Raw genomic sequence first — 23,400 nt, 5'->3', positions numbered from 1 at the left:
CCTTGTGCATACAAATATCTCATTCACAGAATCATTCGAGGACAAATATAAGGATTTTCAGTCTCTAGAAATAAAGTTGTAGCATGGCTTATGCTATATGCTTCAAATACTCCTTTCTCATTACAGAATAGACATATTTTTTCTGACGTATTTCACTCGTTAAAAGTGTTTGCAACCAGTTCCACAGAGCTCTGGATGCCACACTGCTTATATGACTCCACCACATCTATTTAAATTAATGAATAGTTTCCTTGGAATGGATCATACGCCAAGACTGTGACACAGACAACCACTACTCAAAGAATGGGAATCATTAGAAGAAACAATAGGATAGCACTTATGAGTAAATAACTCAATTTAAATGGATTGCTGATGAATTTGTTCAACACTGAAAACATTTACGCTTTCATTTACAATCACTTAATTCCAAATCTCTTCTGAAAACAGGCATTACAATGTTTGGAATACTTCCATGCAGTGATTACTTTAATGTTTATTTTATTGGATCCCATCTGATGTAGCAACATTAGGACCGTAGCAGAGTGAAAAGGTCTCCTGCAGAAACCTTAGATTTCACTTGAGAAAAGGCAAATACTTATGTATATTAATATGTATTTCTACTTACTCACAAACTGCAGGGAAGGACAAACCCACAAAGGCACTAGACAGATATTCTGTATACATTTCATTTGCAACTCCTTCCAGGTAGTATTTCTGCCACGTGTCCTCCTCAATCTAAAACAAAGAAACACAGATGCAGAGTTCTGAGTAAAACCAAAAGCTCTCTTTAAAATTTACAGCAACTTCTTAAACTTGAATCAAATTTTAAGAAATAAGTCAGTAGACTATTATGGCAATTAATATTGCTTATTTTCACAGGATTTCCTAGAGTGCCAAAAAGAATATGTCTGTGTACTCAGTAAATCAAGTATCCTATGTAAAAATAATACACTCAATTCTTGGCAAGCACATTCGGCATAAGGTGAAATAAGGTTGTACAGAGCTTGAGAAATAATGTTTCTCAATGATCTCTTTCTGAAAATTCTCTAGTGAAATGGTTGCATTATATTGTTATTTCAGTCTCTCTAACAATGTTTCAAATATTTTCACCTCATTTAGAAGTTGATCAGCAGTCAAAACTTATTTAAAATTATTAATTTTTTTCTTCTCTGCATCTGTAACTAACAAGGAAATTATAATAATAAGAGACATATATTGAAACAATTTCTTCAGTGGTCATCAGTGTTTTAGGACAACAACTGAAGAAAAACTTTACTGCTAAATTCAGAGATCTTTTACTGTTGAAGGTATGAAGGAAACCAAGTCAGAGGTGCTACAGGACCACCATCAAAAGCTCAATATATTTGCCTAAGCAGAAGTTTCTAGTGATATCTGAGATGTGCATGCAATCCCATCTAGCTTCCAGCTGCTGTCCTGGGGTCCATGGATGTCATATATTTGTAAAGTTTATGTCTCAGAGAATCTATAAGGTCTTTCAATTAGCATCAAACATCTATATTAAGGTAACTGGATCAAGCCTCTTAGTGTCCATCAGCAGGAATAGCACTATAATTCAGAAGAGCAAAAACAAAGCTAGCTGTTATGACTGGAAATACTGCATATTCTGAAGCTGTTCACTGTTGAAATCCCAGGTCTCTGTACCATAATTTGTGCCATCATCCAAAGTTTCTTTGAGATTTGACTGTCATTCCCAATGAAACCTTCCTAGGCAAACTAACGAAACCACCACAGGCAAGCAGCCTGAAATATCTAAGGCTTCACATGAAACAGTTGCTTCCCCTATTTATTACATCACCTTAAAATAGAGCAAAAATTTCAACCACAGTGGGACATTCCTGTGTGTAATTATCTCTTTGGCCTTATTCACTAATTGTGCTATATAATTGTGTGAACTGAGAAATACATATTTGCAAGAATTATACACAGCACAAAAAATGTATGTTTGATAATACAGTATATATAAAATTAGCAAGAGACATGTAAATTACACTAGACTAGCAAAACCAATGTTATATATTTCTTTTTTCACATTACCACATTTACATTAACCAGAGTCTACCTGACTAGATAGCAAATAGGAAACAAGTAAAAGATAGAGAGATCTGAGATTTTAATTTTCTTAAATAAAGCACATGATTTTACAGATCATGGAAATACTTATCTTGTAATTTAGTTCATGCCTAAAAGCTATATTTTATTCTTTGCAAAAAAATAAAGACACTATTAGTTCCACTGTTTAGGTAGTCCCATGATGGTCTTCGTCTTACAGAGCAGAGAGTGAGACAGTATTGAGTTCAGATGCGAAGGCCAAAATATTGGCATAACAAGGAAGTTTTGTTTTTGGTGTTTTTTTTTTTTTTTTTTAACTATTGGTAGAGATTTGCAAAGCTACCAGAAAGGACTTGGATAACTATATATCTCTTAAATATTTCATAAATTGTCTTTTTCTGATATCCCCAGCTTCTCACGAAGCTCAGTCTACATTGTGTTAAGAAATGACAATATCAATCCTGCAGGAAACAAGAGCTGCAGCTGGGCCCAATTAAGTGGCAGAAAGGATGCTTGAGGAACATCCATCCTCATAAATTACTGCAGGTAAGGCTCAAGTGCTTTAATCTACATTGCTGATCTTGCTTGTCTAAAGTCCTAGAGCCAGTGTAATGGCAACCAGCTAAGTATGAGCCAGACTTTTTTTTTACATAGAGAACTCTCAGCATTTCAGAAATTCTTATCTAAGAATTCAGTCCAATAAGATAAACAAATTATTACTGCTTTAAAATGTTGTTCAGCTACATTACTGCCCATTATATCAAATGCCTTGGATAATGTCCAGTCAATGATTTTAATGGTATGAAATGCCTTATGGCAGCAAAACATAGGCCCGTATGTTCTTTATGGTAAAAGCATTCTGGTATGTTAGAAGGAGCATGGGGTTTGTTATGAAGATATAATCCAAACAGCAATATAAATGTACATCTCTGTCAGTATTCAAGAAAATAAATTATTATAAGTGACTTGGGTAAAGGTGTCCAAATTATTTTTTTCAGCTATTCAGCAATAAATCAAATTGAGAAAAGCATCTTTAAGCAACAATTTATCTTTGTGTCAAACTACAGTTGTTTTAAAACAGCATTAAAGCAAGAGGTTCTTGCATAACATGCAGAGATTAAAGGAAATCTCACCACGTAAATTCAAAAAAGGATAAAAATTTAAGATGGGAAAAATTAAAGCACATACTCTAATCACCAGAAAGTCCAGGTCTGTGACCAACAACATACTCTATGCATTTACAATGTATCCAGCAACTCTTTTTCTGCCTCTTAAATTTAAAAATGAACTCATGCTTACAAGAATATCATTCGATACTTTTTTCTGGATATTAATTCTATTTTTTCTTTAACTGGTTTGTTTGTATCGTTGTTTCATTAGGTTTGCTTCTTATTATACTACTCTAAATTATGCTTCTAAACAAGGTATAATCAGATGAACACATTAAGTGTTTAACAAAACATTTAAGCTAAGTAATTGATATTTTAAAATTTTAAAATAAATCTTTAGGAACTTTCAAAATCTTACATGCTTTAGGAAATAAAATTGTATGAGCACAAGCTGTAAAAGTAAACTACATTTTAAAAACAAAAGCTATAACTGTTACAGAGTCCCATTCATTCCCCAAGAGTCTAGAACGGATTTTTCATGTTCCTTCTTATACACTTTCATTAAGCACTTAATATTTTCTATAAGTCTTAAATTATAGTTCTGTATTCCATATTCTTACTCCGGTTCCAAATCACAAAGCTCACAAAACCCTATAAAGTAAAAATTCTATAGAAATACAGTGATGTTTGCCTTCCTACTACTTTTTTCACTCTTTTGGAGAGTTGCCTTCATCCCTGCTTCCCCTGCCTGCAGTTCCATAAGTCTCTGCCATTGACTATGCCTCTTTGTTTCTCTTCTCTACCATATCATTACCTAACATCACCCACAATACCAACAGAACTGTTTCTCTAGGCTAATGTCCTATATATTTTACTTTCTATTTCCCTTTGAACTCCTTTATCCAAATGGAAATGTCAGGCTGCCTAACTGACAGGTACTACAGGATGCAGAGCCACCAACTGATAGTGCTTTCACTGACAGAGTTCTTTATCTTACTTCCCCATCAGCAGTGATTCCACCTCCTCTTTCAAACTCCTCTTTTAGGCTTATAATGTGGTTATCTTCTTTGCCTGCTTCAACTCAGTCACTTATTCTATGCTTAAATCATACAGACTTCTTGTCTTCCCACTAATCAGTATAATCTGTGAAAAAATGTCTAAATCATATCAGAAAAAATTTCACTTTTAAAAGCTTTAAGAAACACAAAGACAAATTCCATGTTGAACTAGCATTTTATGGATACCCAGTACCAAAAAAGCGAGAGATGCAGTAGTGTCATACCTACTAAACTCAGTGAGCAAAACCTGGATTATATTATTCGTTACCAGGAATTAAAGCAACAGCCCATTAAAAGGCTTCAGAAAGGGAATTACAGATGAACCTCTATGCTTGAAGAAGAACATGTCAGAAGTGCAGTGCCCTAGCAGCATATATGAGCTACAGCTCTACTAATTGTCTAACTTAAAAGAAGCATTTTCATTCCATGTCCACACATGGCTTGTATTGAAATGCTATAATCATAATGCTGAGCTTTTCGAACTCTTTTACAACTTAAAAGCACTTCTTCCCTGTAATAGCCTGATCCACAGCTCATTTAAACCACTCAAACCTTCTCTACTGTTTCAGACATGCTTAGGATCATTGTCTGAACAGCACTAAGCAGAAAAAAAGAACATTGTGTTTTGACATAATGATTTGAGTAAGAAAAAATAAAATACATTTCAGATTATATAATTATTATGTTAGATTATTAAATATCATGTATATTATATATTTAATAATACTATTGCTTTTATATTATATTATAATATATTACTTTATAGTATAATATAACTTTCATTGAAATTTGGTGTGACACGAATCTCTTGGACAAACAATTTTCCAATATTTAAAAAAAAAATCTGAATCCCACAGTTATTTTGACAAGTATTTTATATGTTTGCATTTTTATCCTACACGCTGAGTACTAATTTGGGATTCACCAATCTTTTCCCCATGTTAAACAAGTCAAAAGGCACTCTTTCAAAAGAATGTTCTAAAGAATAGAAGAATTAGAAACTTTAAGAAAACAGTGAAATATAAATGACAATGAATTTATTTCTTTTAAATTTTCTTCTGCTGTTGATAGGCTGCCAAGTAACCAGTAACTTTAGTTCTGGAGAAGTAAACAACTGCAAGAATAAATTGCACTATGGAGATGTTTCAAATCATACACTCCCTGACAAGTGAGCTGCAAACAATCAAGAGAAATTTCTTCCACAGAAATTGTTTCTCCATTCAGAGACCATGTGGGATGCTAAAAGGGATTTGCACTGTGTTATTCTTCACCACACACAGAGAAGCTCTATCACATTTTTTTATAACCCTTTTATTTATGCAAAGCTTGCAAATGTTGCTGATCAGCAACTCTTTATATACAGAAAACATATAAAGTGCAGGCTTGGTAAAAAATAAGAGTAATGATAGCAAGGACATGTTTGTAACTTATGGTCTATTTTGTGGCTTTTTCTTAGATTGACACCACCTGGGGTTGGAAAAAAATATACAAATACATTACGTGTTTCTGCTTTCTTCCCTTGCTTTCTTTTCTTTAGGCAGATGGTTTTGATTTGGAGGAAGGAACTGCAGATCAGACCTATAGTTAAGTACTCGCCCTTAGTCAAGGACCAAGAAAGGACTGGAAAAAACCAAACTCATTCACAAAGCAGTGATCAAGCTTCATAGATACTGATTAGTGCTAAATCAACCTTCAAGAAGTGATCAGAATGTTTAAGATATGCTCTGTTAGGATACTGTGAAATGTTGATTAATGAATTTAAAGAATTGCTGATATTTGGGATATTATACAATGTTATAATGCTAATAACAGACTAAAGATGATCTTTGCATTGTAGCTCCGCCTGAACCATGACGTTTTCCCTGTGATTTCAAAGAGAAAGATGTTTGCATGCCCGGTATTTCTTGAAAGGCAGTACCTGCTGGTCTGCTAGAAATGAAAATACTACTATTAAAAATGTCCAGTGTTCAATATTTCTTTCCTAATTCCTTGCGTCTTGCAGTTACCCTGAGTTTTAATAGAGCAATATTCCACAGATAAACATAATCTGTTTCTCCCATAATCCATGTCAGTGAGGTACTAATTTCAAAATCCTTCTTTCAAAAAGAACTTCCCCTGCATGATCTTAAGGAGAAGGCTTTGCAGGACATTCTGTTATTTTTATCCCTGAAGTTAAATGACTAACATGCTTCAGGCTGATACTGCAGCAACATAAGTAAATGTAACACTCTAGAAAGATAACAAAACAGCACAAATAGTGGTTGATGCAGCCACAGGGAATCATTCACTCTCTTCTACTGGTAACCACACTATAATAAGAATACACTTATTAAGAATAAGTACATAGCATTTTCTTTTGACTTTGATGTTAAATCATAGCAAACGTTGTCACAGGATGCTGTGTTGGTACAAAAAAGAAGTAATTTTTTTTCTTCAAAGACCTTACAAACTTAAAGAGGAAATTTTAGCAAAGGAACAAAAAATTAAATTATTCCAATCTCAGCTAGGAAGAAAGGTAAAGAGAGTTTAGGTAACTGTTGGACCTCACATAGAATCTGCCATACCACCACAGTGACTTGAATCTGCATCTTCCAAGTTCCTCTCCAGTACTGTAAGCACATGATTACCTTTCCCTGACTAGGTTACACCTCAATTCTGTCTCCTGAATAGCCATAAAACAAAGCACCCACTAATTCAATAGCCTATATGAAGAATAGCTAGAAAATGACATAGTGTATCCCAAGAGAAGAAATCTAATTTTCATCTGTATCTTTTTTTAAGTCCCAATGCTCCTCTGCTCTCCTCTATCTGTATATAGATACAATGTTGTTATCAGCAAATATATTTACATAATACAATCATTTCCTAGTGAGACATGGTGACAGAGATACAAAAAACCCATATACATCTTGCAACCACAACCATTAGTATTGTCAGGAAAAAACCTAAACCCTTAATACATCCAGCCCTACCCCCTGGCAGTGTAATTATCAGGAGCTCTGTAGCCCCAACTGATCTATCTTGTTCATAGCATTTGGTTCTCAGTGTAATGATGTAAATAGTTACATGAAAGAGACTGAGTATATCTGAACCTGATAATGCTATATAATCTCATCTGTCAAGATCTAAGTCTCACTATCAACACAGAGAACTAATGCTAGAGTTGTCGTGTGACCTAGGATCTTTTTATTAAGGAAGTGACACAATGAAAATTCCTTTATAGCACAATGGAAGCAGCTGTAAAGTCTGCTCCCTAGCATTGAATAAACTCAGCTCATCACCACCAAGGAAAGAGCACAAAACAGTACAAAGCCTTTGAGAATAATTTCAGATGTTTGGAAGAAGACCATGCCTTTGATATTTTAGACATATTTTTACTTTGATAAACAGCCCTATCTAATTAAATAATAAAAATTCCCCCAAAAGTACAGTAAATTAATGAGTTAAATCTATTCATTATCTCTCCAGAATAGCACTTGAATATTTTAGTTCTGTTGTTAAAATGATCTTGCTTTATTCTAATGGTCTACTTTTTTGGTTCAGCATGTGGCCCACTATGGAGTATTTTGGCTAAGAGCATGCAATTCAGAAATTCTGAATGGTCTTCCCCAAATTATAAGGTTTGTATCAAAAGATTAAATAAAGTGTTGTGTAAACTACATGAAAGTTGTTCCCTATTTCTGTTCTAAAATACATATAAAATTTTCTCTTCGAAGACGACCAGAAGGCCATGTAGAGAAATGTTTTACAAAAAATGCCTAGAAAATAAAATCTTCACCAAGGCAATTTTCTTGAGCCCTTGCCAAGCTCTTTTCATCTACTTTCATCTAACACAGGGACTCCTGCCTTCCTCTAGGCTCAGAATGCTCCCAGGGCTTCCTGACATTTAATTTTACAATTCTCTTCTCCATAGTATTGTGGGTATTTTTATAACAACATAGATGAGAATAAAAAGAAAGTACACAGAGAATATTCTTGATTGGTAGTTGAAAACAAGTTGTACATTGAAAGCAATGTATTTTAAACATTTTGTCACATTCACCTATAATGCCCTTTCAGTCCACCCAAATCACTGGTGTGAATGTCTGGTTTTATTATGCCTTTAGATATGGATATCAAAATCTGACAGAGAAGTAATTGGCTGAAAGCAGTTCACACATTCTCAGCAAAGAGTGAATTCGTAGATTTACAGTCTTATAATTTAATTTCCTTAAGCACTATAAATTATCCAGTACCTCTTTACTCAATTCCATTGTCTGCTTAAATCAAAGGTAACAAGTATTCTTAGTGGTATAAAAATTTTACAACCTCGGACAACTATTCCCACAGTTCTTTCTGTATGCAAGAACTTTTTAAAAATTGTCATGAAAAAAGTATGTTTTATAAAACATCAAATATGTTCATTAAGATTACCTCTAATTTCAAATAAGAGATATATGCATTTTTTCATTGTTCATACTAATGTAGAGTTTTATAGTAGGTCACAGCAGAGAAAGTATTCTTGAAATATTATGACACCTAATTCTTTAGATGCTGGCCTTGATGGGTTTGAAATCAAAGTCATACAGGCTCTGCTTTTAATATTTTCACATTTACAAAACAGGGCAGTAATCAATCATAATGCAAACGATAGATTGGTGTTGATCTATTTGAATGATTGACTGAAAAATGCATCCCACGGTAGACTTTGGTCCAAGACAAATATTAGTCTTATCTCAAGGACTGAACCTATTTGTAAATAGCTAACAGTTTTCAACCACAACAGTTTTCAATTCCTAGACTCAATGATTAAAAATATTACATTCAGGCAGACTTTTTAGAGAATAAAGGCCTTTGGTAACAGGCTAGATTAATATTTGGGGTAGATCCTGTGAGGTAGATCAGGTAATCAGTTTATTATGCAGTCTCCTCAAGAACGTCACAATAAATTGAAAAGTTGCATTTCCTCCCCACTCTCCTTTTAAAATTCTCCTTCATTTGAAGCAATTCACTGTTCATACCCTAGTCTCATACTTTAAAACAGTCCAAGGCTGCTCAGGTGGTCAAAAATAATTAGCAACCCAGCTGATGTGTTCCATCAGTGTAGGTAAGCACCTGACTGATGTAAATCTGTGTGGCTTTATTATGTCTCTCTTTCAGTCTGCACTAGAAAGGAATGTAGTGGGAGAAGTAGGCACCGCATATGTGTGGGTGCGAGCAAGAGCTGCCAAAAGAGCCCACAGAACATTCTTGCTCTCAAAATAGCTTAGAGGAGAATTGAGACTGCTCTAGATCATTCTTCAGATCTGGAATGAGGTGTACCGTCTTACCAATAGAGCAAAGACAAAACTAATTTGTTTGTGGACTTGTGTTACACTCACGGACAACACTCCACATTTTATTAATTTATACGACAATACTAACTCATATTGGCTTCCATGGTTGTATACAGGGACAAAATTTGACCACCCTTACCTTTTATTCCATTTACTTATTTTTGCAATGTTTTTCATATGGGTAGACTTTTGGTAATCATTTGCTAATCCAAACAATACAGAAATTGCAGTACAGTATACTATTTCCATTTTTTCTGAGACTATGTGAGTAATAAAAAGTCACAATTACTTTTATTAATACAGCTATATAACAGTGTGTTATAAAAAGACTGGATTATTGAAATACAGTTTACAGGTGTAAAGTTCTTTTTTCCTCAACATATCATTTGTTGTACAATCTATCTTTCTTCCTTTAAATGTTTACAGAACCTTAATCTTTTTGAGTTGATTTCCTTTTTGTTCAGTTTGGTGCCAAAGAGAACATATAAGATTCCATATGAGATTACATTGCTAAAACCAAAAGTAAAATATTAGGAACAAATATAATATTTTGAGGTTTTCTGGTTTGTTTTACCTCTAATACTGGGCAGACTGTTTACACAAATCATTTTGCTGTAAAGAAACACATAATGAGTTAAAGGTGTGCAATGTCACCATCAATCATATTCATTTGTGTTTGACTGACCAAACATTTATGACACATTAAATCACTTTCTAATCACATTATGAAGGAGGAGGAACAAACAACATTTCAAGCTTTCTTTAAAAAATACAGAAGTTTCAGTACATTTTCCTGGCAATCTCCTAACTCATGGGAGACTCCACTAATGTTTGCCCAAGGAATTTATGAAGATCTGACAGTACTTAAGTTCAGTGCTCTAAATGAAAAGGGGTGGAAGTTCTTTCAGGGAATGGACACCTTTCTTTTCAATAGAGTCCTCTTTACAATTCCAATCAATGTAGTTTGCTCTTCTACAATACACTGTTGATTCACAGCCACCACTCAGTAATAGTTTTCTCTTTCAAATATAGGTTTAGAGTAAGACAGCCTGAAGAAAGAACATCCGTTCGGGTAAATAAAGAAACAAACCTTTTGTTGTTGCCAATTGAGTTGGATTTTCATGAAGAAATGTCTCAGTTCTTGTTATGTTTATTTTGCTTTAGATTTTAATATATTCAGAGATCTTTGGAAATTATATGCATTTCACTTGCCTAGACGATTAATTTTTAGTTAAGTGGCAGATACCTTTTTAACCAGTACTAACGGAGTCTTGCATTGTCCCAATGCACTATTTTATGACATTTCTTCTCTCACTGCCATCTGAAGATGACCTCTGAAGTAACACAAGTTAAGGTATGTCTGCACACTATTCTAACTGTATATAATCACAGGTACAAGAGCAAAACTGACATAGAAAGCTTCCTCTAAATGAAATTCATTGCTATTTTTAAGCTTATTCTGTATATATAGAAATACTCAGATGTAATCTGAGTAGTGCCTTGCAGAGCTGAGCCTTCAGCTTAAAACTGTTCATCAGTGAGATAGTCCATTCTGTCACTGTACTGAAATTATTATAAGAATATCTTATAAAACAAGAAAATATACTATTGAAGGTGGGTAAGATAATGGCATAAGTGGTTAAATATATTTTCTGGAAAGATGCTACCTTTACATTTGCAGTTTTTGACTTGTCTAAACATTTTAACTACAAATCCAGGCCATAAATGTGTGTGTGTCTAGTACAGTTCCCCATAATCAGACATTTGTACACTTTATCACTTTCTGAATCTCTCCATTTTCTCACTGTTAAGTTTAAATTCAGTAGTAAAATAACTTGAATTAAGACTGGGGCTTCTGAAGATACCCATATATTTGGATCTCCTTGAGAGAAAACTGTTCCCTTCTGATTTTGGAAAGAGCAAAAGTTTCATGTCTACTTATGATGTCAAGAGCAAATTCATAGAACAGGTTGCCTCAGTAATTTGGCTATATTAGTGTGAGTGTTAAAATGTTTGAGACTCCTGAGAGTCTTGGGTTACCACAGCAGGCAGGAGTGAGGGAGACCAAAATGACCAGCAAGAAGAATGAAATTCATAAGATATATAGTTTTCTTTTGGGATATAAGTAGAAAGGATTAATATCAAAGTGACCATATGCTGATGAGTCATAGACAGTTCCCAAGTTTGGCTTTACTGAAGTTAAAGATTTATTTTTTTTCAGAACATGAATAAAGACATAAACATCATAACTGCAGACAGTAAAATGCAGAGCCCAGGCTTGTTTCCATATTGAAAACTGGCATTTTTTTGACTATATGTGATAGTCTGGAATATTTTTGACACACAGGAGTCTGCTGTCTCCAAAGGATACCTTAACAAGAAATTCAGGCCTTCATAAGAACTAAATAAAGACTCAACTGACATGTGCATCTCTAGGAGAACAGTCCTGGCTTTCTCATCTGAGGACATTAGGCTTTTTTTTTATTTTCCTTACTTGCACAACAGACTTGTAGTGGACCATGGCCCACCTTATACTCCAGTGTTTCCCATTCCATTAATAACACTCATGGGATTGTGAACTGACCATCCTTTATGTTTGAAATTGGTGTCCAAGAAAGGCACGAGGAAGAAAACACTGGTTGCTGCAATCAAGGCCTTGGTCCAGTGAACTAGTACAGCTGCTGTAGAAGTCTAGGAATAACTGCATTAAAATTTTGACATTTAAGTCCAAAAGAGCTCTTTGACTGAGAAGAAATAAATACACGAATGATGTTGTAGGAAGTTCAGGCTTCAGTTCCAACACATGTTCCTTATTTATTCTCATAGTCAGAGGTCCACTAGCCACTTGATGTAAAAGACTAAAATGATGAGTCCTTTTTTCTAGGTACTTTGTTGCTATACAGGACATACATAAATCATATTTTTGTTTTAGCAGCAGGGGCTTTTCTCATAGATAAACATGTGGTTTGTCTAAAACAAAGCAAAACACACCAACAGAAATATCTCCCTAGAAATGGGTGATGCTTTGAAAAACAGTTAAAGGCCAAACATTTTCTGAATAAAAATAAAAACATAACTTGATAGAACCTGGCTCATTGCCCGGTTTGCAGCAGAGAACTTTTGTATGGAAGTGTGTGCGGGTTTTTTTGTCTTACAAAATCTGTTAATGTGTCCCTATCTGTTTCATATTTGAGTCATGTTCTCTACTCAACTCTCTGACAAACTGAATTGCAGACTAATACATTATAATGAGACAAGACATTACCTTTATGAATGACCTCATAGAGAAGAGGTTGGCTAACATTGTTGAAAGGCCCGGTGCCAGGCAGCTCTGGGCTATGAAGCCCAGCTTCAGCTCAGCAAGACAGATTGCATCATCCCCTTCTTTCCAGTTCCAGCTTGGGATATTTAGCAGATGGGCCTGGGAAACAAACAAACAAACAAAATACCCCATAGGTTAAGCACCAGTAATACTTCCTCAAATACAGTACTGTATTGAAGGAGATGGCAGTAAATGATTTTCTTTGTTTCTGGCTTGACTTTTTCTGAGTAGGCAGAAGAACTCCAAGTATTTTAGAATTTAATTCTATGCTAAGAAATGTTCTAATCTTACCTATTATAGATAAAATCTTACATTTCTCAAGCCATATTCTGGCTGTGACACTCTGCCACGCCCATCCTCAAACCTGAACGAACCACAGAATGTTGTAAAGTTTTCCTTCCCTTCTGTATATTCCTTTTACAGCACTTTGAGCTACTCTCTGATGCATAAGGCATATATATAATATACAGGAATCTAATATAACTTAGATTACAACTCGTGTGAAGCTGCAACCTTTATAGGACATTGTCATTTAATACAGTATACACAACATCTTCTGTCTTTTCTATTTCATTCCTTCCACCCCGAAGGATAGCATGTAGGGAAAATCCAAACTTTTTCCCAAGACTGCTATTTGTAAGGATAGAATAAAGAAAACAGCTGATCAAGACACACATCCAGTATTGACAGTGATCAGTTAGATAGGTGTTAATATTGTTCAGTTACTGGCATAACTCTATCAGATTCTCTTTTCCATCTACCTTGTACATTTGCATAGACATAAGGAAACACAGAGGCCTTCATGCTTGTTTCCCTTCGTAAGTTAGTATCACAGTTCAGTGCTTTGATAACAGCTATTCTTGAGGACACATTCATTGGAAATACAAAGGACAAATGCAGTATTTAAAAGACCTTTCCCCCTGAACCTGTTAAAAGCAGAGAAACATCTTGATTCTATTATATGAAAAGACAGGCTCCTTCCATTCATGTATGGGAAGAGGGCATCACAAGCAACAGTAACTGCTCTTGTTCTAGACAAAGGTTACAGGTGTAAGGAGTTCCTAGCTGCCAGTAGTCAAAGCTTCTAAGTACCAGAATTACTGTGTATTTCATTGAATGAAGTCTACCTAGCCAAGGTTTTTCTCCAATGCTGGCAGTGTTTGATGCTTTCAGAAACAATAAAAGAAGCAGGTCACATATGAGTAGTCTGTCCTCTGATTTATTCTTCCTAGCCCAGTTAATCAGTAGTTTATGGACTTTCTCATCTCAGTATTAAATGAATTGACCTCACTGTGTTTAAATGTCACAGATTTACCATAAAAAACATGCCAAATTCCTTTCCAAAGTGGATTTATAATTTTGATCTCCACAATATTTTTAGCAACAAATTCCACATCTGAATTATGTTTTACATGAAAAAATAATTTTATTTATTTTGTACCTGCAATTTGGCAATTTCAGGTCTACATTGTCATTCAAGAAACAAAAAAAATCACAATAAATCTCCAATAACACAATAATACTATGTTGCCTTTTTTTTTTTTTTTTTTTAAGTATCCACAAAGAATTGACTTCAGATGACTTGCCTGGGGGCCACCAATTCATCTTGGGTAGTTCTAGTGTAATAAGCTGAGCAGTTAAAGGCTCGTCTGGAATCAATAGCAACTATGGACACTGTAAGTTTGAGAATTAGACCCTAGGCAATTAATAAATGTCAGGATTTTGATAAGGTCCCTTGCATATATAAATAAAACTGAATTACCTTGTAACTGGAGTACATTGCAATGCTTATTAGGATGTTTTAGTTTGGAAAGAAAAATGCTTACTATTACTGGAGCTAGAAAAATTGTGTATGAGTGAATGCAATATAGCAAAAAGATCTGGAGAGAGATGCTGTTGGTCGTCACATTACCTTATTGTGATACTGCAACATCTGAGTGATAATTCTTATCTTCGGATGATAATTCTTTATTGAAATAACTCTAAAAATAAAAGAAAAAGCAATTAAAATAACTTTTAGCTGATAGGACATTTGGATAATGTATCTTAATACCTCTACTTTACTGTGTTGTTAAATCCCACAATTAAAACTGTACCCCCTTATTCATCTGGCTGTAAAGCATACTAATTGAAGTCAGACCTATGCAATATTTACATTTAGTCAAATTCAGTTAATAACCATCGGCTAATACTAGAGAACACTAAACTTCAGGAATTATTCAGCTGAATGGTTTGCTCTTACAGAATTTGCAGAAAAAGAAATTTATTTAGCAAATACTGTTCAAATACTGTACTCATTCTGTTAGGCAAATAACACACTTGCAATTACTATGTCATCTTCAGTGATTATCTTCATGTCTTTGAACCAACACAATGGACCAAGTTTTTTAATGATGTCTGAAAGAATGCCCTTCTTTCTGCCCCATCACATATTATTTATTTATAGTTGCTAGACATTCATCATATTCAAACACCTTGAATTTTTATGGATTATTCCAAAGCTTGATATTGAAACTGATATCTGAATGCTGAATTTATAAAATATGTGGCTACTTCATAATCTGCAGATTTCCTGAATTCTTAATCATTTAGTGAGCCTAAAATCTACTCCGCTGTGTACAGATTAAGTGGCTGGAAAGAAAAATGTTTTGAGAAATGAGTGGATTGATAACACGTTATGAAGAGAGGAATATACAATTTAAAAATGAAAAAAGCATTGAACAGAGAAAGAAAGGTCAAAAAAATCAGTTTTGCATACACAAACTAAAGGTAGAAAAGAGAAGATAAAACAATCAAAAAAACCCCCTGAACTGTTATGGAATCATCAGTCTCATAAGACTCAATGCCATAACTGTTTACAGGTTTATTGTAGAAAATATCTTGCAAATTGCTGGTCTGGCTTGCGCTTTGAAGCATACCAAAGCTAGAGCATGAAACATAAAAAAAAAGTTGTATGCATGATTTTAATTTATATTTTCTTTTGGAAAGAGCAAACAAGTCTTCCTTCTAATTTTCCATTTCTTGCTGAATTATTTAATTAAATGTTCAATGTTGTTGGAGAAAACACAAGAGAATTCCACTCTCAAAATAACACTTTTGTATTTTGTTACATTAAATGTATTAAATCTATTAAGAATGCACTAATCTACAACTGGAATATTTTTGATGTATTTATGCAATTAATGTCAAAACAGTTTCTCACATTGCAACTCAAAAGCATGTTTGGAAAATGAAATTAGGCATAGTTAAGCCCTGCACCTTCCACAGACAGCCAGATCTCTTGCACGCAGTGAACTTTTTCCACAGGAGAAATTTTATTAATTTTTTTTAATTTCTCCTCTTCCTTCAATTCACAGAATGTAAACACGTCAGTAAAGTGGGGTTATAACACTGGCCAATTCTATGCTAGAGAATTTTTAACAAATCATTGACATTAGTTTAGTCTGAAGAAGAGGATGCTGAGGGGAGACCTCATTGCCCTCTACAACTACCTGAAAGGAGGTTGCAGAGAGCTGGGGATGAGCCTCTTTAACCAAGTAACAAGTGATAGGACAAGAGGGAATGGCCTCAAGTTGTGCCAGGGAAGGTTTAGACTGGATATTAGGAAGTATTTCTTTCCAGAAGGGGTTGTTAGGTGTTGGAATGAGCTGCCCAGGGCAGTGGTGGAGTCCCCATTCCTGGAGTTGTTTAAGAGTTGGGTTGACATAGTGCTGAGGGATATGGTGTAGTTGGGAACTGTCAGTGTTAGGTTAATGGTTGGACTAGGTGATCTTCAGGTCTTTTCCAACCTAGATGATTCTGTGATTTTAGTTTTTAAATGGAGAGACTGGTCTCATTAAAACTAGGGTTGTATGAACAAAACACAAACAATGGAATGGCTTAGGTTTGTTGTAACTCTAGCTGCAATCTACTGACTGACTCTTTCAACTCCTTCCTTCAGAGAACAGAAGGGGGAAGGCAGGACAAGATCTGGTGGTCCCTAATGTGGTAAGTGCCTTGTCAATCAAAATCAACAGTGTTTGGTCTTCAGCGTAAAACAGAAGGATGAGCTAGGAGACCATTACCATCATGAAGTGTATACCTTGCTATCCCCTGACCAGCACAATTACTTGTAGGACCAGATGTATCAAGGAGCAATCAGGTATGAAATGATTAAGGGTGATTCTGTCCCATCATTAACAGCAGCCCATGCAGTACATGCACTCAAGCAACATACTGTTGCAACAAAATAATTGCATTCCCTTTCCCCTCATTTCTAAAGACAAACCCTAGGTCTTGCAAAACGACTAAAAGTACCAAAGCTTGTGCTCCAAATGTCTCTTCTGATACACTCTTTCTAAACCAGCTAAACTAAAACACTTTAGGTAGGAATTTAGAGTATCCTCATCTCTGAACTTTTTAGACAATCTTGTAATTTGTCCCATAAAAACAAAAATCCTGCAATGTTCTTCAAGTGCCACAGATCAGCAATAAAGCTCCATGTGGGTATAGCCTATCTGGACACCAGAAGTTAGCTAATCAGAGTTAAGAACCAAAAACCTCTTAAAAACTAAAGAGTTTACCTCATAATATTGGAGGCATCTTCAGCATCTGGGTCAGCGCAGTATTTATTGGCAAGGATTAGGCACGCATCAGCTGACTCTATCTGAGACACCAAAGAAAAAGCAAACATAAATAGCACCGTCTCTTTCCAGCTCTTCTTTCAACATAAAGCATTAGGGAATCTAACACTGCCATCATGAGTGTGAACGTCAGTTCTTAGTTCTGCTAATGCTACATGGAGTTAGTGTGAGTTATGTGAGTGATTATAACAGCTCTCATATATACCAAGCAATTTCTTGAAACTTGCTTATGATGCTCAGACCAAGTCAGTAGTTCGATTATTGACTCTTACATTGTATCAGCTCAGGCACAAAGGTGTTAATGGACATATCTTTTGCAACCAGATACTGAAATTTAGACTCATAAATCCATAGGAAGTTCCTGTTACATCAGTACAGTGCTCCCGCAAGTCCTGCAGCTTTGTTTGGGAATTTAAATACTTTCCTATTAGAGACAGGAAAAGGTGGCTGAACTGGTGATTTAGAATCTGAGCATGTTTTAGAAAGCATCAGAAGGAGAATGATCTGTTCACAGGACCTCTGTGTTCACACAATCCTTAGCTCTATTTAACTCAAAGTGGATGACAATAGTATTTTTCAGTGTATACAACAATACGCCAACACAAAGAAGGGTGGAATAGAGAATACAAAATACCAACACACAATTTTATAGTCATAATTAGAATTTGTTCTAATGAACTGAAGCAGCGTGTATTGGGTTACAAAAGGTTAACCTAGTTCTGCAACCAAAATGGACAAAAGACATGATTAGTACTTCAGAAAGCGTTAACATTGTACTAAAATATTATTGGCTTAAGTAGCCAGTTTAGACTCCATTTAAAAAAAAGAAAAGAAAAACATGAAAGAGTTAATGCTGTATCTGACAGCTTGCCATCTTTTTTTTTTTTTCCATTTAAGCATCATGCTTTGCTTTAAGAGTACAAAATAATTTACCATAGAGAATTCTAGACAATAAAGTCACCTCATTTTAGCTACCAAAGATCTTAAGATTAAGATCTTAAGTATTATTTTTTTCTAGGATTCTAGACAATAGAAAAAGTGTTTTACACATGAAAAATAGTTCTGATGAAGGTAAAACAATAGAATTTTAAGCAATAAGACAATGTTCTATTATATCAAACTAATGTAAAATGGACTCTTGAACTAAGCCCCAGTGAAAAATTCATAGAGAGTTCAATGGAATGGCTGACAATGTATCTTAAGTCACAGAGTTACTGTAGCTTTGAAGATCTAAAGATACAAGGAAAACAAGGTTTATAAGATTAGATATTATAATTTCTTAGGCAAGATAATAGAGATGGAAAAACAATCTTTTGGGGTTACATGAAGGAGAGCTTTACAATTTTTTTCCAAATAATGCAATTAGTAATTTTTAAAAAGTCAATTAGCAGGAGAACAGAACAACAGAGGTGTTACCTTCACTCTCGCCAGGTCATGGGGATTAAGGACTGAACCCTGATAAAATTCCACCTGAGTGAAGTGTCGTTTAAAAAGAGCTTCCAGCTCAAGGTTAGGGGAGATACTGCATTGGGAAGAAGAAGAAAACACAAGTACAAATGAGAATTCAGTTTCCATAACTGCCCCATTTCCTTAATTTATAAACCAACCCATTTATTTATTTTAGGTATTCAGACTTCTGCTGATGCTTTTCCTGTGGTGTGGAAACAGTGTGCAGTTATATAATGCAGCACCAACCTTGTAAATACTTTTTCTGATGTCACTCATTAAAACAGAAGGCATTTAATAGCTAAAGAGTAAGTGCATGAGATATTTGTCATGCCAGATGGTAAATCTAGTAAGAAAACAGATACATGCAAATATTTGTCTGTGAAGGTACAGAAGAAAGCAGGCACAAACAAGTAGCCAGGTCTAAACTCCTACATGTGTGTATGTAGTTTCCTGATTCCTATCACCGTGCATTTTCACTGGGGAACTCTGGATCTCCCACTTTCCTCTCACACTCAATTCTTATTATTACATAGAGAGAGAAAATAATCAAACAATGTCTAGTTCAATTTAAAAGGACCAGATAAAAAAATTGCGCAGGTGCTGCTGATTCTTAGTTTTTCAGCTTCCTTTACTGAATCATCACAAATGATTCTTAAACTTTTTAATAATTTTCTTTGACAAGAATAAAAGTGCAGAACTTACTGCTAAATGCAAAAATATGACTCATTCATATCTTGCAACACTTGTAAACAGATGCCATTCCAGAGCAGAAAACACCTTTCATACTGTCTCTCTACCACACGGCTATTCCTAGCAGCTTCTCCCATAGGCATCCTATTTGATGTTGTATTACATGTAATGCAGAGTAATTACATATAATGTAAAACAGCAACTGCCTTAAGACACCTTTCCAAATCCACCACAAGAAAAATGCAAGAGACTATGTGTGTGTAGGTATGTATATATGGGTAGCAGAGCAGTACTAATTACCACCATGACAAGAATTTCTTTTCCTTTTTCACTATATCTGTAAAGTGATGTATCTCATTTATATTAAAACTAAACCTGCACCTACATTTTTCCTTTTATAAATATTTTGCAATATGAAAAAAGCTTTTTTTCCTTATGAAATCAAAGGTGAAAATGTGTTTTCAGATAGCATAAGTTTATATGACATACAGTATTTTTCACTAATTTTACTGATTTTAACAATTTTGGTAGTTTCACAAGAAATATTTGCCACTAAAGAAAATTCTCACATCTATTTATTAGTATTTCAATATTTTTTTATTTCATAATTCCATTTCCACTTCAAGTATGGGTTTAGTAATCTACCTCACAATCGACATGACTGGGTCTGAAGTGTGCTTGAAACACCTATACTTAGCAATGGATTATAAAAAATTACAGAAAACAACTCTTTTTTCAAAATACATTGTTAATAAAAGTATTTGCAAACATTAATTTTAAGGTTAGTTTAATCTTGAAAGATCCTCTGTCTTCCCAAAAAAAGACACGTCTTAATTTAATGAGTTTTTGTAACAGATGATAAGACTAATCTTGAAAGATTACTCACTTATGCAGAAAGACGATTTCTACGTTGACATCATCCCTATCCTTGTGCAGGAAGTCCTTCAGGAAGTTGGACACACTTTCAAGTGTTATGTGACCACAGACAACTATGTGCCTGTTACAGAAAAATCAGAGTTAATCTTGCAAAGCAAGCAAGAGAGCAGAGAAGGAAATGATAATTTATTAGCCAAAAAAGAGTATCAGTCTCTTCTTGATGTTCCTCTAGATCCTATTTCATGAAGTCAGAGAAGGAAAACATCAGTTCCAAAAGATGCTTTGCAACTGCAAATACATACACACTCTCACCTGCAAAGACTATTATTAATAAACCATCTGGTCAAGTTGTATTAGACATTTAACAGTAAGTGTCATCATTTATATATATGTTTATACACTGTATTAACCAGTCCCCTTCAAAGTCATATTTATTTTATACATCTTTCTCCACATCTTCACCTCCTCTACCGAGATTTACTGCTTAAATTTTTGGTTTATAACATAATGAGACAGCAAATCTCCCTAAAACAATTCACTATTTTTCCATAGTTGAAAGCAAACACTTATGCCAATAAAGGCAGTGCAAAGCTTGCCAATTTTAGGCCATAAGCAGTAAAAAAGAAATCTTTTTCCTACCAGAACTCCTACAAGGAGAGTACTTTACAATAAGAAATCATTTGTTGCACCATTGCAACAGATGGCTTAGAAAATCAAAGTTTGCACAGACTGTAATGTCACAAACATTTCTACTGCTCCACATTTCCATTACTAGATGTATCTGACCAAGATGGAAGTACAACATACTACGCACACATTCTTGAATTCTACAGCTTAAATTCTGAGATGCTGAATGAGAGGAAAATGCACTCTTACTGACTTAAGGGATCTTTGCTCCTTTATTATTGTAAAGCAAAGTCCAAAAATTTGTGATTAGACTATCCTCCACTGTTTCACAATTTCCCTCATGGAATAAACTCAACCCCAGCTTCCATTACTGTCACGGGTTTAAGACAGATGGTGATTTTGATATGCCTATTGCTAACACTTCCAATAGCCACACTGCTCACAGTAGTCAGGAAGAGGGACAAGGTGGTATAGATACAATTCCTGAATTAACAGAAAGTCAACTTCATTACAGTCATAGAGTCTATGCACAAACGCTACAAACACACAATTTCACAAACTTATTTGGCACTTCAACTGCCAAATGTGAAGTAATTTCAAGGGTAAGAGGTAGACCACCCAGGTCTCACCTACTTATAATTGTTCTGTGGAAAACTCAGCAATGCAGAAACGTCATTGGCTGGAAACAACAAATAATAGGTGGCACCAATGATTACTTATGTAGTGGGTTATAATAGAAGTCTGTTCTTGCTTCATAATTGGATGCCTGATAAAATGTGTGAAAAGCATGTAGAACTCATTGGAAAAGGGATAAATATGCAGAACAAACAATAAATCAGTAGTATGCATCATGAACTGAACAATATCACCATCATGTACTGTTACTTTTGCAGTGGTTCAGATGGTGACTAGAAAAGCAAAACACATTAAACTGTTATACCAGTCCAGTACAACTTATGATATTGTTCTACTAGTACCACTTTTATAAATAGCATAACACAGAGTTCTAAAGCTTTATTTAGAAATATGATAAACTCAAACACTCCTTCTGCATAAGTTTAGTGAAGTGACAGCACCAGGACTCAGATGTAATTTTAAAAACAGCAGTAGTCAAAATCTTCAATGGTTTCATTCTTTTTAACAGGCAAGGAATATATGGTTATATGAGACTCAGATCATGCTGGGTTATATTTAAACATAGGACTCAATACTATGAACTTTTATTGCTAAACTAGCTACCCAGAGTGTCCTCTTTGGCTTCAGTAATATTTTGCTCAATTTTAACCTAAGTTTTTGGTGCAGTAAGTGTACAGAGCACCGAGTTCTCAGATTTTAAATGCTTAAAAACACAAAAATCCCTTCGTTAAAGCTTTCCTGTTTTATAAGGTGGTAAACACAATGTCAGAAAAGACGACATAAAATATATTAGCTCATCCTTTTTTTGGCGCAAGGGGTCCTTAAGAGGTTTCCTCTGAGACCTCTGCAGCTTGGCAGAGTTTGCAGGAGACTCTATACAGGATAAAACGATGCCTGTATTCCCCTCTTCAGAAGCACTCTTCCTCAGTTTCCCTAGTGGTCAATTGCCTGAGCTGCCAGCACTGTGCGTGCATGTGTTATTGCGCTCTGTTAGGTCAGGATAATAACCTTCAACACATAAGGGTAAAATATGATTTCAAGAGCTAAGATTCACCCCCCACCAAATGGATGCATCTCCATCCAATATATCAATGTAAATGGAAGACCCCAAGAAAGTTCAGATTCTGAAGAGATGTTTAAAAACTTAGTGGTTTACTAGATCTAATTCTGAACAGACTGTTTGATACACCATGTTACACTAACATATTGGAAAGTTCTAGCTGTCTAGTGGTATTTAGAACCTTTTTCCTGACTGTAAACCCATCTAGCATCAAAAACCACAAAGGCCCAAGAAAATGATAAATAGCAGCTAAAAATATTCATTTGTATTCCTTATGCTGTCTGTACACATTTGCTAAGACGACTAATTTTAAACTATGGGTATTATTTTCTTCAAATGTTTCCAACTATTTCTAATTAAGAAATTGAACTTTCCATTTGCATAGTTGATGCATTATTTTTAATAACAGAAATAATTTCTTCTTGTAGGCAACTGCTTTGTACAGATCCTATGCTGTTAGCTTTAGCAGGGTCTCTTCCTGCATGCTCTTGTGCTACACTGCATTCTTGCACAGAAAATTTACTTCCTTCCTGAGAGATTTTACTTCATGTTGTTTCTCTTCTGAC

General features: G+C 34.8%; 1 protein-coding gene across 19 annotated transcripts in view; it reads right to left on the bottom strand.

Annotated features, from left to right (window-relative positions):
* The window catches only part of KCNMA1 (potassium calcium-activated channel subfamily M alpha 1), a 514,442-nt gene that overhangs the window by 134,893 nt on the left and 356,149 nt on the right, over window positions 1–23,400 (bottom strand). For all 19 annotated transcript variants that reach the window (XM_074830555.1, XM_074830556.1, XM_074830565.1 and 16 more), the window contains exons 10-15: window positions 20,522–20,632; window positions 18,913–19,018; window positions 17,437–17,519; window positions 14,787–14,856; window positions 12,818–12,973; window positions 626–735 (exon numbers count right to left, since the gene is read on the bottom strand). In XM_074830555.1, the coding sequence (XP_074686656.1) occupies window positions 626–735; window positions 12,818–12,973; window positions 14,787–14,856; window positions 17,437–17,519; window positions 18,913–19,018; window positions 20,522–20,632 (636 nt within the window). The remainder of the gene's footprint in view (window positions 1–625; window positions 736–12,817; window positions 12,974–14,786; window positions 14,857–17,436; window positions 17,520–18,912; window positions 19,019–20,521; window positions 20,633–23,400) is intronic.

This window comes from Strix aluco, chromosome 7 (assembly GCF_031877795.1).
Source record: "Strix aluco isolate bStrAlu1 chromosome 7, bStrAlu1.hap1, whole genome shotgun sequence".
NCBI classification, from domain to species: Eukaryota; Metazoa; Chordata; class Aves; order Strigiformes; family Strigidae; genus Strix; species Strix aluco.
Note: the sequence above shows the minus strand (reverse complement) of the source record. Positions and strands in the feature narration are given on the sequence as shown.